At 50.3% G+C, this 12,751-nt stretch overlaps 1 protein-coding gene and 1 long non-coding RNA gene across 2 annotated transcripts; one reads left to right on the top strand and one right to left on the bottom strand.

Moving 5' to 3' along the window:
• Window positions 1-933: 933 nt before the first annotated feature.
• On the top strand, window positions 934-2,470 carry LOC144140922 (uncharacterized). The gene has a single exon (XM_077672422.1). The coding sequence runs from the start codon at window positions 934-936 to the stop codon at window positions 2,269-2,271; it is 1,338 nt and encodes a 445-aa protein (XP_077528548.1). The 3' UTR covers window positions 2,272-2,470.
• Window positions 2,471-11,663: 9,193 nt separating this feature from the next.
• LOC144140929 (uncharacterized) lies at window positions 11,664-12,751 on the bottom strand. Its single transcript, XR_013316391.1, has 2 exons — window positions 12,708-12,751; window positions 11,664-11,884 (listed from the first exon to the last, which is right to left on the bottom strand). It is a non-coding gene; the product is annotated as an uncharacterized LOC144140929 (long non-coding RNA).

The raw sequence follows: 12,751 nt of genomic DNA, 5'->3' as shown, positions 1-12,751 counted from the left end.
CGGGAGAGCTCGCGCTCGTTCCCGCCAAAACTTCAGCTGTCGTTTATAACAACTGGCGCCCGTGAGTGCTGCTTAGCGTTGTTGGTTCTTGCGAAGAAAAAAGCGGTCACATACATGTACTTCCATTTGTGTGACGGCAGTTCTAGCTATCCTTTTTCCGGCTTTGTGTTTTCCGAACAAGCGGCCGTGCTCCCACTGCAGGTTCACGACGTTCAGCATGCGTTGAAGCAAGACTCGTGTGCAGAATAAAGCGCTGGACACATGTACGACTAGTGCACGCGATTCGCATGCGACTGATCGTTACGATTGATCGTTAGGACCCGTTTTGGGATCGATCCCTGGTCGGAGGAGGCTCACGACGTGCGACTGGCAATCCAGATGCAGTCGTGCCATCGTTGCCATCGTCGTGAGGCCACAGCCAATGAGAGCCCGCTGAGCCCGCAACCAGCTTGCGTTCTCTGGTCGGCTCGGGTGTTGAGAACTTTAGGCTTAGCGTCCTGGCGAATATTTGATTGCCGCTACCTGTGCAACTGCGAATGACAATCCGTAACACAACTTTGCAACACACTATCATCCCCTTTCTAGCATGTGAAACTTTATTTGAGCTACAACTGCCGTTGGAGCGATCGGTGACCGAGACATCTGCGTAGCCTGTTTCGATGCTTCCGCGCAGGTATCGCCATCTCTCGGCCGCTCGGCGCACCGCGCCGGCGACGGCTCGGAAGACGGGTGGCGCCTGCTCGCGGCGGCGAAGTGCGGTGTGCAGGTGTGCAGGCGTAGATAGAAGAGTTTGATTTAGCGGCGCGTTTTGTTTTGGTGTGCGCGTGCTGTCCGTGCCCGTGTACTGTCCGTTTCTGTGTATGTGAGCGCGCGTCGAGTGAGAAACGCGGAAGAAACGTGAGCCTGCAGCGCAGAACGAGGATCCGCACCAAGATGGTTCGATCGCAGACAGCGACATCCACCAAGTCTGACCTTGACGAGGCGTCAGCAGGCATGATCCAGTGCGGAAGCTGCGCGGGTTGGATCTACATTGAATCCACCCCATTGAAGGCCATAGAAGAGGCCAAAAAAACGCCGTTCACGTGCAACGTGTGTCAACGGCTCGACGCCATGAAAGATGACATCGCGAAGCTGGACACACGCGGACTGGACGAGCAAGCCCAACAGGCCGGCACGCTGCGAGAGCAGTGGCAGACGGCAATGAAAGAAAGCGAAAGAGAAATCGAGGCACTAAAGGCGGAACTAAAGAAGGAGAGTGCACTCCGCGAGCTGCTAGCGACGGAGATGGCGGCGATCAAGGCGGAACTGGCGGATGTCGCAAAAAAACACGCTGAACTCAAGCGGGACACCCCAGACGAGACCACCCCTGCCCTCCAAACCAACCAGACAACCAAGGACAAGGACGGCTGCGGCACGCTGAAGAAGCCAAAAAACAAAGAGCCCAGGAACAGAACACCCAGCCCAACCCAGAGCCACCCCAAAATAGCTGCCCCTTCCTCAACAATAACCAACGACAGGGAAGTAAACCACACTCCGCCTACCCCAGACAGTGAAACAAGGCAACCCCAAAGCCCCCAAATCAGCAAACCCAGAGATTCCAGACCCCCCCGACGGCGCACAGTAGTCTTGGGAGACTCAAACGCACACTGCTTAAAGAGGGCGACCCTTCAGCAGGTGAAAGACCGAAGACTACGCATAACCACGAAGCCAGAGGCAAGCTTGGAGGAGACCCTTGATCGAGCCGAGGGAGAGATTGCGAGGGCAAACTCCACCGACACCATTCTACAGCTCATCCTCCATGTTGGCAGCACAGAGCTCCTGCAGGGGAAGGACACAGACCCCACCATCCTACAACTGAAACAAAAGCTATCGTCCTGGCACGAACATGCACCCCAGCACAGGTACGAAGTATACGCAGTACCTGAAATTCAAACTAGGGGTCAAGAAGTGACCAAGGCCTGCCGCCAGTGGAATGCAGATGCTCGAAGCATGTGCGACCAAATGGGTACTGGGGTACTGTTCATTGACACCCAAGCCCAGATGGCCGAAGATGGCCTCAGCTACACCCCAGCCACTGCCAAAAACATCAGCCGCCAGCTGGCAGAAAGGATCGCTGATTTTTTACAGAGGAGACACAACAAGCAGGGCATGAACTCACGAGGCAGAGGCACAAGGCGTCACTCCCAAGACCTGCAACGGACAGCTGCAGAAACACTGGCTCAAGCAATGACCGCGGCCTTCGCACAGATGTGCCAAACAAGACGCTACTGACAAGCATCACAGCAGGCCAGGACAGTGAAATAGGACACGACCACTGCAAGCCCCACAAGTTGAGGAGACACAGGCGTAACAAGAACAAAAACAAAAGAAACCTCACCATATGTCTCCTCAATATGCAGGGAAGCAGCAAATTGAAATGGGCGGAGTTGCAGGACCAAATTCAAAAGGAAAACATAGATATCTATGCCCTAACAGAAACACACCTGAGGGGGCAAGAAGAACCTAAACTCAGAAATGGTCTGACGTGGATTGGAAAGAACAGGGGCACACAAGAAAAACGAGGAGGAGGAATTGGCTTCATCACTCAACTCCCCAACACACAAGAATATCCGCCTGAAAGCCAATGTCATGAACACGCATGGATAAAGGTACTAATAGGGACACAGGTACTAAACATCTGTGTTGCCTACATGGCCACAAACCCCAAAGACAAAACGTGGAATGCCAACATCTATAAATGCATAGAAAAAGACATTGAAGACACGCTCAAGGACCAACCAGTTCTAATATTGGGCGATTTTAACTGCCACATTATGGAACTGGAAGGAAGAGAAAAGGATGCATCAGGCCTCCGGCGCTTGGTCAAAAAAGGCAACCTTCAAATAGCGAACCTTGAAGCAGTGTGCCAAGGCAGATACACATGGTCCTGCCGTTCAAGTAAGTCGGCCATCGACTATGTCCTCTACAACAAACAAGCCCTCCTCAAAACAATACACATAACCTCTATGTGCGTTGACGAGGAAAAGGCAAACAGCTGTGGGAGTGACCACAATCGAATAAGCCTGCAACTAAACCTCTGCCCACAGCATAAAGTGGACAAAAGGACAAGGCCAGCAAAACAGCACTGGAAAACCAACGATAAAGAAAGACTTGAAGCTTTCTCTTTTCAGCTGGAGTCTGAATTAGAGGACGTAGCAACGTACGACGAGCTCGAAGAACGTTGCCTGAAGGTAGCCGAACAAGCGATCGGCAAAACCGAACAACGAACAAGAACAAGATCAACACCATGGTTTGACAAAACAGTAAAAGCTGCAATAGCCGAGCGCCGTACCTTGTCCAGACTACACCGGCATACAAAGGAGGACACTACAGCAAAAGAAACTGCTTGGAAACAGTACATAGAAAAAAAAGAACAAGTACGTAAACTTGTGGCAGAAAAAATAGCTACAACATACAGACAAGAAGAAGAACATATAACAAAGGAAAGAAAGTACTACAGTGAAAGGTTCTGGAGATACGTGCACTCCCTTGAACCCAACCAACCTGTTAGAACAACCTTCACCCTCCAGACACAGTTCGGCCTTCAACTAAGCACAAAAGAAAAGATGGAAGCGCACATGACAACCCACTTCGGGGCCCTGCAAGTCGTACACCCTCAGGAAACAATCACCCTAGGGCCAGAAACCAAACAAAGCACAACCCCTGCTGTCATTGAAGACTCCCTGGTAGGACCCATCACACCCACAGAACTCAAACGACGCATACAGGACTTAAAGAACCAAAAGGCAACAGGCATCGACGACATCCCCAACGAGTTTATAAAAGCAATGAAAACGAATGCAAGAGAAACCCTGCGCCACTGCTTCAACACAATCCTGGATACGCAGAAAATACCACCCAAGTGGAAAGCAGGGAGGGTCAAACTAATATTCAAAGGCAAAGAAAGCAACGAAGATGACCTTAACGCCTACCGGCCAATAACAGTGCTAAGCAACGTGTCAAAACTGCTTAGCTCAGTGCTAAACCGCAGACTACAAAGCTACTGTGAAACCAACGGCATCTTAACAGAATCCCAAAACGGCTTTCGACCGCACCGCCGCACCAGTGACCACATCTTCACACTCACTCAAGCAATGGAAATGAAGCACGCAGACAAATCTCAGCTCTATTTGGCCTTCCTGGACATGGAAAAAGCGTATGATTCAATCCCGCACCAAAAGCTGTGGGGAAAGCTGAGTGAGACACAAGTAGGAGCCAAATTTATTGCTATTATAACAGGACTGTACACAGACTGCACAGCCGTGTACAACCTCCACGACCTCAACTCGGAGGAAATAAAGCTGACCGTGGGCCTCAAACAGGGATGCCCACTGTCATCTACCCTGTTCAACATCTACATAAACAACTTATTGAAAACGCTGGATGAAGAGGGCCCAGGACTGAGACTATCCACAACCACAACAGAGGGAAAAGAAGTGTATACAAAAATCTCAAGCCTGGCTTTCGCAGATGACATCGTGCTAATGGCAGAATCAGAAGCGGACCTGCAACACCTCTTAGACATCTGTACCCGAGTGGCAAGGGAAGACAAGCTTACATTCAACCAGGCCAAGACAAATTGGATGGGCTTGAACATAGATGCCACCGTAAGCCATACTTTCCTGCTCCAAGGTAAAAAAATTGAGCAAACCTCAACATATAAGTACCTTGGCGTAACAGTAACCGACCGACCAAACTACCTGGAACAACAAGAAAAGTCCCTGCTTGCCAAATCTAACCGCTTAAAAGGCCGTGTTTGGAATCTGGCAAGGCACTCGTACAACCCCTACACAGTGGGACGCACCCTCTGGAAGGCACTTGGGGTACCAGCAGTAACCTACGCAGGGGACGTGCTGGCCTACTCCACCCCAGCAATGAAGTGCCTTGACCGCCACCAAAATGAACTGGGACGGTGGCTACTCGGAGGAAACTCAGCCACGGCAACAGCAGCGGTCACAGGGGAGATGGGCTGGTCCCCCTACGAAATTCGCGAAGCAAGATCCAAAATCCTGTATGCGGAGCGCCTGAAATTCATGCCAGAAACAAACGTGAGCAAACGAATATACCTCCACCTGCGCTACAGAAACATCAAGACGCACTGGATTAGGAGAATCACAGCACTGGAAGCGAAATACGGCCGGGACTCCAAGAGACACGAAACAAAAAGTGCAGCAGCTTGGGACAAAGTAACGATAAAGGAAATAACAGAAGCTAACACAAAAGCCTGGAGAGCGGCAGTAGCAAAAAAGCAAAGCCTCACCCTGTACGCTAAACACACTACAGAACCACAACAACGGCCGTTCTACCGCGGAGACCGAGAAAGCGGCCTCTTCTTTCAAGCTAGAACCGGGTCGCTCCTTACACAACAGCGCCGACACGAACTGTTCGGGTCTGACCCGAGGTGCCGGCTGTGCGGAGCCCCCAGCGAAACAGTGGACCACATCCTCTACGAATGCCCCAAGATGCCCGTAGACGTCTCGGCAGCCAAGGTCCTAGCCGAAAGCTTGGCTCTGAGCGGGAACTCTACACAGGACCGGGCCCAGAGAGGCTGTGCTCACGAAGCAACGCCTCCGCCTCTGGGAGCAGCACTGCCGGCACGCTGACGCCGACAAACTCTGCGACGCAGCAGCTTGCCAGCAACGAGCGGCCACAAGCCCCAGAGACTGCAGTGCCGATTAGACCAGCGAGGATACACACTACACAGTGACAGTGTCTTCGATGAACATCGGAACTTTTGGCACACTCGTACGCGAAAGCAAGTCACACGCACATGGAGCTTTTCTTTCCTCCATGCACACGCACTACGAAGGTCAGCTGACCCAATTGACACCGCCGCCGACTCGACCGGGCAAAAAGAAAACTTGAATGCGACAAACAAACTGTAAACTGAAACTCTTTCCTGTGGCGCTACCTAGCGCCTGCCCTGCATCAAAGGGGACTAGGAACTTTTACTTTACCGCGCGCCGCGACGTCCACGACCGGTCAGCATAGGCTTGCATCGCGGCAGATATCTGATCACCGCTTTTAAAATAAGCCCTGAGAACAATCCCTAGCACAATTTTTCACCACACTAACACCTACTTTCTCGCATGTGGAACTTCGTTTTAGCAATCAGATTGATTCGGAAGAGCAGCGAGAAGCGGTTGCTACCGTGGTCTGCGCCGGTTCGAGCCGCTGAGTGTGCCGAGCTGGCAGTCGCGGCCGGCGTGTGCGCGGACTGTTTCCGATGCAGAAAACGCTTCACGATTGCCTGCTTTATCCATTTCTTGCGTACAAACCCGCGGAATCTACAAATTCAGCTCAGCGATCGTCGTAGTTGACCATGGAGCAAAAACAGTGGGCGGAGCGGCGCCGACGACGCATCGCACACGCGCATCGGGCCATGTGTCTCAAATTCACGCGTACGACTAGTCGTGGCGACAGTCGTAACGATCAGTCGCATGCGAATCGCGTGTACCAATCGTACATGTGTCCAGCTCTTAAGAGTTGCGGATGTTCTAAGCTGACTTACTTAAACTCTAGCTGTAAATGAAGCTTCCGTTTCATTATTTTCTTGAGCAAAGTAAAGATATTGTCGAGCGACAAAGTAATTACACTGCCGCTGGGCTTCTCCGTCGGTTCCGTTCGCATCTGGCGCGCGTCTGACGAGGCAGATGTCGAGGCGACTAAAACCTGACTGCAACACCATACCAATTTAATACTTTATTTGCGGCTTTGTTTTGCTACCCCTCAAAATATAACGCATTCAAAGGTCACAAGGTTTGTATTCAACCTCCAAGTTGGCATAGATGCCTTGCAAAAAAAAAAAAAAAACTGAACGTTCGTGGGTTCCGAACTCTGTGTACGTTGCCTTGTAGTCTGTAGTCTCTGGGTCCCGCGTTGTTAGCGAACAAAACTTACGCTAATAAAACGTTGACGGCACGACATTTCATTCGCGATTACGTGTTTATGGGGTACAGTAGCCACAACAAAATTTCGCGGAACCGCTGCCGTGTTGCTTTGTGTATTGGACTTTTTTAATTACCTTGCGTGACTGCAACAAGAGTGAAGCCCATTTTCGGTGAAATTCCGGACTGTTTCCTCAAAAACGAGCCAAGCAACTGCTACCGTAGACCGCAGTATTGAGAAATGAATAGTGCAGTACATTTTATGTTTCATAGCGAGTGTTAACAAGCTAGAACTTTAGGCACGGACATATTTTCACACGGACATGTGTTAGGATGGTGCAAAGTGCTGTATTTAGTAAGCAGCGTGCATTTAGCATTGTAGTGAACTATTTTTTTTTACTTATTACAGGCGCTACGACGTAAAGGTGTTTCCCATGGACAAGTGGCGGATGCAGCCGAGACAAGCTTTCCAAGCTGGCCTATTCTACAATAGTGCTGTTGAACAACACATCGTGATCTTGGCTGGTCGGAGAATTACCGGGGATAATGGTCCTGTTTTTATTTACCTGAATGCTTCTGTTTTGTAGGCATCTCAAGCAGTTTAAACGAAGCATAATCGGTTCGCGCTTCATGAGCAGCGCTTTTTAAAATTTTTTCTCGACAATTGTGTGCTTGGTTTCGTGTTTGTGTTCGTATTCTTGCCACTGTTAAGCCAAATTTCTTGTAAATTTGAGATGCATAATAAAAAAACTACAGAGAGAGACTCGGCGTGTTGTGTTGCTCAATTGTTTTTGACAAGTCACGTAATTGCTTCGCAAAGTTGATGCAGCTTCTTTATTGTGTCGCGCAGTCCCATTTCTGTTTTATACATGTCATTGTACAAAAAATTATTTAACGAGTGCGCTATAAATAAATAATGCGCACTCGTTAAATAATTTCCTGTACAATGGCATGTCGGGCCGCGAGGCAACTCATAAAATAGGTCATAAGGACTGGCCACAAAGCCAAAAATGTGCATGAAAATAGCCTGGGGTCCACCTATAGGCAATATCATGGCAACATACTTTGCCAAGCGTTGTCCAATATTGGCCTTCCAGAGCTTGGCCAATTGTTGGCTTGTCACCTTTCCCAAGCGCCAGCCAATGATGGCGGCCGAGGTACTGCCAAGCTCGGACGCATTGGCCACTGATGATTTGCCATGCTTGGTATTGGCAATTTCTGCTGCTTGGGTCTTTGTCTGGTAGACAGATAGGGAGCCCATCGGCCGGAGCTTGACTAGGGCTTCGACGGCCACTGTTCCAGGTTGGGCGGCTCGAAGTCCGTGGTGTAGCCAGCACTGTCACTAGAGTGAACTAGTTCACTCTACTGTCACGTTGAATGCACAAGGTTCCCCGTGCGGGGTGCAGCTCTTAAAGGGCTACTGAGGCACTTTTAAAACGGGGCAAAACTCTACTTTTTACAATTACTACATTGGTCAGTTCGTGCCTGTAAAGTTTTTTTGGTCATTTTTAGCTTGGGGACAGCAGTATTCGTCGCTAAAGTTGACCCTACGCCCCGCCCACTGCTTCCTGCCGCATCGCCGGAAGAGCGAGAAACTGAGAGGCAGGGACCGGAAGTAGCGTCATATTCGGAAGACGGCCAGCGACGTGCGCCGCCGCTTCGCTGTGTCCCAGTTTTCTGGGCGAAGTTCCGAATTAAGCAGGCGTGTAATCTGCACTTTATTAATCATCATTGTCTAAAGTTGCTTCCGCGTCGATTTTTTAACCGTAATGCTACTGTGTGATTCCCTAAAGCGACTCCTAGATACCTTCACGAGTAGTCGCGGGGCCGGCCGTGTCGTCGGCTGCTCTGTGCTTCATACGCTAAGCGACAGGCTCAAACAGATACGGAGGTACCCCAAGTTTCTGATCCATTATTATAAGGGAATTAGAAAATTTGTGGGACCACAGCACTTTGGGCTTCCCGAACTTCTTGCTCGTTTTCCCGATCAACGTTGTTGGCTGTGACGACAGCGTAGCTGAATTGCTAGATTTTAAGAAGAAATCAAGCAAGCTGAAAGCATGAAGCGTTTTCTGCGCGCGGAAGCGCTCCGCACACTCGCCGGTCGTGCATGCCCGTACGGCGCACGAAACGGCTCGCACCACACATGCCGCGGCAGCGACCGCTCTTCGCTGCCGTCCAGAAACAAGGCCGTCGCGAAAAGCAAGGTAACCGTGCAAGAGAGGATGATAGTGTGGTGAAAAATTGTGCTAGGGATTGTCATCCAAGGTGATTTCGAAAGAAGGGATCGAATTTGTATCGCGATGTGGAGCGCCGACCGGTCGCGGAGGCTCGTCGACGGGCCTGCCCGAGCAAGAGATGCGGCGAGAGGCCGATGGATGGCGTTACCTGCGCGCAAGAATGAGCACAGCACCGATCGCTAGAATGACTATCAACGTAGGAATAAGGTTCCACATGCGAGAAAAGGGATGGTAATGTGGTAAAAAACCGTGTTAAGGATAGTCATTCGCAACTGTAGAGATAGCGGCGACCAACTATCTCCCTTGATGCTAAACCTAAATACCTAAAGTTCCCAACAGCACCGGCGAGCCGTGCAACCTGAGCCGGCTGGAGCTGTTGGGGAACTTCGGGGACCAGCGTGCTGCGCTTGGGTTCCTCTACCTTTTGGGAAGCGACCAACGTTCAACTCCCATATTCTAAAACATGCGTATGTGCAGCAATGCCACGTTCCGCTGACCAGCCGAGCAGCGACCCGGCACCAGCACCTCTGCGCGACGCGGCGGCGGCCGCGCTGCCTGTGCGCATCGCAGGCCGCTGCACAGAGCTTGTTGCCGCCTGTCCAAATGTAAAAACAAAGTTCCACATTCGAGGATGGGGACGATGGTGGGTTGAAAAATCGTGCTAGGAATTGTGGCTAGCGCTGGTAGTGAAAGCGGCGAACCAATATCTGCGCAACTTCCCTGCACCCGAGAAACAAGTCGGCCATGAGTCGTCGGGGGAGAACCCCTTTCTAAAGCTCGCCGCGAGCGAACCTGTTTTGTTCATACTTCCCTCAGGCTCTCCTATTCTAACGAAAGATTGTGTGAGCCCTCCATTCACCAGAGGACCTTCTAGCCCGTATCTGAACGGGAACAGAATGATATCTTCAGGCCGTGCGGTCCCCGCAGCGCCGGCACTTCCGAATATGACGTCATATACCGCCAGCTAACCGCGAAAGGCACCCAGGGCTCTCACCGTGCCCTCGGGCAGGGGTCGTTTGTTTTGACGAAAAAAGATGGTTTGGGTGTATTTACACATAAAATAAACATGTTTTTTCGAATTCAGCGTCAGGAAAACCATAATGTAATGCCCCCAACCATTTTTTTTTAAAAGCTCTTCACCAGCCCTTTAAGTAGGTAGCCTGTGTAAGAGAGTAAATGGCGACGGACCTCTCACGTTAACCTGAAAGAAGTGGCATGTGGTGCCTAATGCTCCTTTCAAGGAGTAGTATACGAGAAAACGTCTTCATGCTCTCAAAGATATAGTGGACAAATGGAGCACTCGGTCAACGATCGCATGTTAATTCCATGCGGCCGTTGACGGGAAGCAACCTAGCAGTACAAAGCAACGCGCTATTCAAAGCGTTAGGCAAGTACGCTATTACAAGAAGGTTCAAAGAAATCTTCGAAGCGTTCGCCATTTTCAAGGAAGGCCCATCTCTCGTGAGCAGCCCTTCCTTAGCTATTTTTACGCCGACATTAAGCATGTGCACGCATCGAACCCCGTTTTAGGTATCCAAGGAATTTTATTTATTTATTACTAGAACAGAATTGAAAGTAGAGAGAGTTGGTGGGTATGCGTTTTGAAGTGTAGCAGCGCGAAAGAAACGACGAGGGACATGGAAAAAAATTTACAAGACGGGCGCTGATTTATTACTGTTTTTGGGTAACTTTTTAACGCCCGCTTATGCCATTTTTTTGTATCTCGTCACTTAATACTGTATCTCGGTGTGTGCAAGCTGCTGCGGACGTGCCAGTTTAACGCTTAGCCTAGGGAGCCTACATGCGTCGCGCCTTCGTCGTTTAGGGTGGCGACAGCAGAGTCCAAGGTTTCCTAACGGCGGCTGTGGCGGCCGCCAAACTTGACGGGCCGCCATATTGGGCCCCTAGTGCCCGCCCGACCTAGGCAGCCGGCCTGCGCCGCGGCTACGGAGGCGCGGAACAGGCTATCTCTAGCACGACCTGCTTCGAAACGATCGTGCGTGGTTAGTGGTTATGGCCAAGCAGCTTTCCAAAAACTTACTGCTGCTGGGCGCAATTGAGATCGTGGGATCATTCGTTTAATGCGGCATTCACGTCCTTTGCCAGTGCCTCCTTTGGAGGCACTAGATGTGCGTAGAAGCGCGCGACTACGCGATTTTTCGTGCCTGGAGTTCCATGTGGCGCGTAGCCGGTGTCTCCTGTTTTTCACATGCAGAATCGTGCTACGGTGCAATTATTTTTCGCAGGTCAGTTCGGTGGCACGCAGGAAATATATCTCAGATTACATGACATTAGTCGAGAATAAAAACACGTCGTAAGCAACTGACATAATGGAAAGCAAAGTCTCGAGAGAAAGGCGCAATGTGAATGGAGGCACACCAGTGTTCTTGGTTTTGAATGCCTTTTTCAGGCTGGTACTGAGGAGCAGCAAAAGAAAATGTTAGCAGGAAAATATTTCACAGCTTTTTTGAACACACTATAATGTAAAATACACAAATGAGGCATCAATTTGTCTTTATTACCACTGTACGGCAATGACGTTGCATAGAGTCCTTAACAAAGGCACAGTCCTGAATTACGATTGAATGTACCACTCAAGTCGTTCAAGTGTCCTCACATAAAAAAAATTGATCGCAGCTGCGTATCTTGTCGGTGCTGCTTGTCGGCGCTGTCGGTATCTTGTCGGTGCTGCTCAAAACTTGAATCTTCAAAATGTGCCTAGAAGAAAAAAGCCAATCTTAACAATATTTGAAAACCACATATTGCACTTGAATTACTAACTCGCGAGGCAGAATGCTTGCTCTCGCGCGTTTTTGAAATGGAAATTGTTTATGCCCTCTAACTAATGCACTACGGGAATTTTTATGGGGCAGTTCGCCACAGAAATCTTTGCAGACTTTAGTGACCCCTCATACGCAATTTGGCAGTGTTGCAAGAAAGAATCAATCATATATTCCACCCCCCCGTACGGAATATCAGCACAAGCAACGCAGGGGACAATTTTTTCGGCGACCCGATGAATATCCAGCACACGGCAGCTTCAAAGTCGATTGCCGAACGCAGCTGAGGGATGAGACAATACTCTGAATTGCAGCGCGTTCGAAGATTGCGCTGTCGCCCAGCGATCGCTTTTGTCGCTTGGTATCAATCAATTTTTATCGCAGTGACGAGAATCGCGCCTTTTCTGTCGCAAGCGTGAACGGTTCGGGCCTTTCGGGGATGTTTTATAACCAGGCTTGGTTTTAAACCTTCACGTTTCATGCATGCGTAAACCGGCACAATCGAGCCACGCAAACAATCCACTTGCGCGCACGCTGCATTTGCACGCTAAATTGCCGCTCGGCTACGTGCAGCCGTCGCTGGAAACCATCAAAACAGGCCATGGCCTGCGCTACCGGCGCGCAACGGCGCTGCGGCGACGGAGGAGACGTTGAGGACACGACGACGCTCGCTGAAAGCGTTGTAGGTGCAGAGCACTTAAATAATAGAATATAGCTGCAAGTACGCGTGCAAAAAACATGACGCGAGCTACAATACTCACAGCGCAAACACGAAAAGCAGCAGTGGGCTCCCAGCGGTCCCTTT

This window comes from Haemaphysalis longicornis, unplaced genomic scaffold (genome assembly GCF_048455015.1).
Source record: "Haemaphysalis longicornis isolate Haplotype H1 unplaced genomic scaffold, Haemaphysalis longicornis Haplotype H1 scaffold_56, whole genome shotgun sequence".
Lineage (NCBI taxonomy): Eukaryota > Metazoa > Arthropoda > Arachnida > Ixodida > Ixodidae > Haemaphysalis > Haemaphysalis longicornis.
This window is presented reverse-complemented; position numbering and strand designations above follow the sequence as displayed.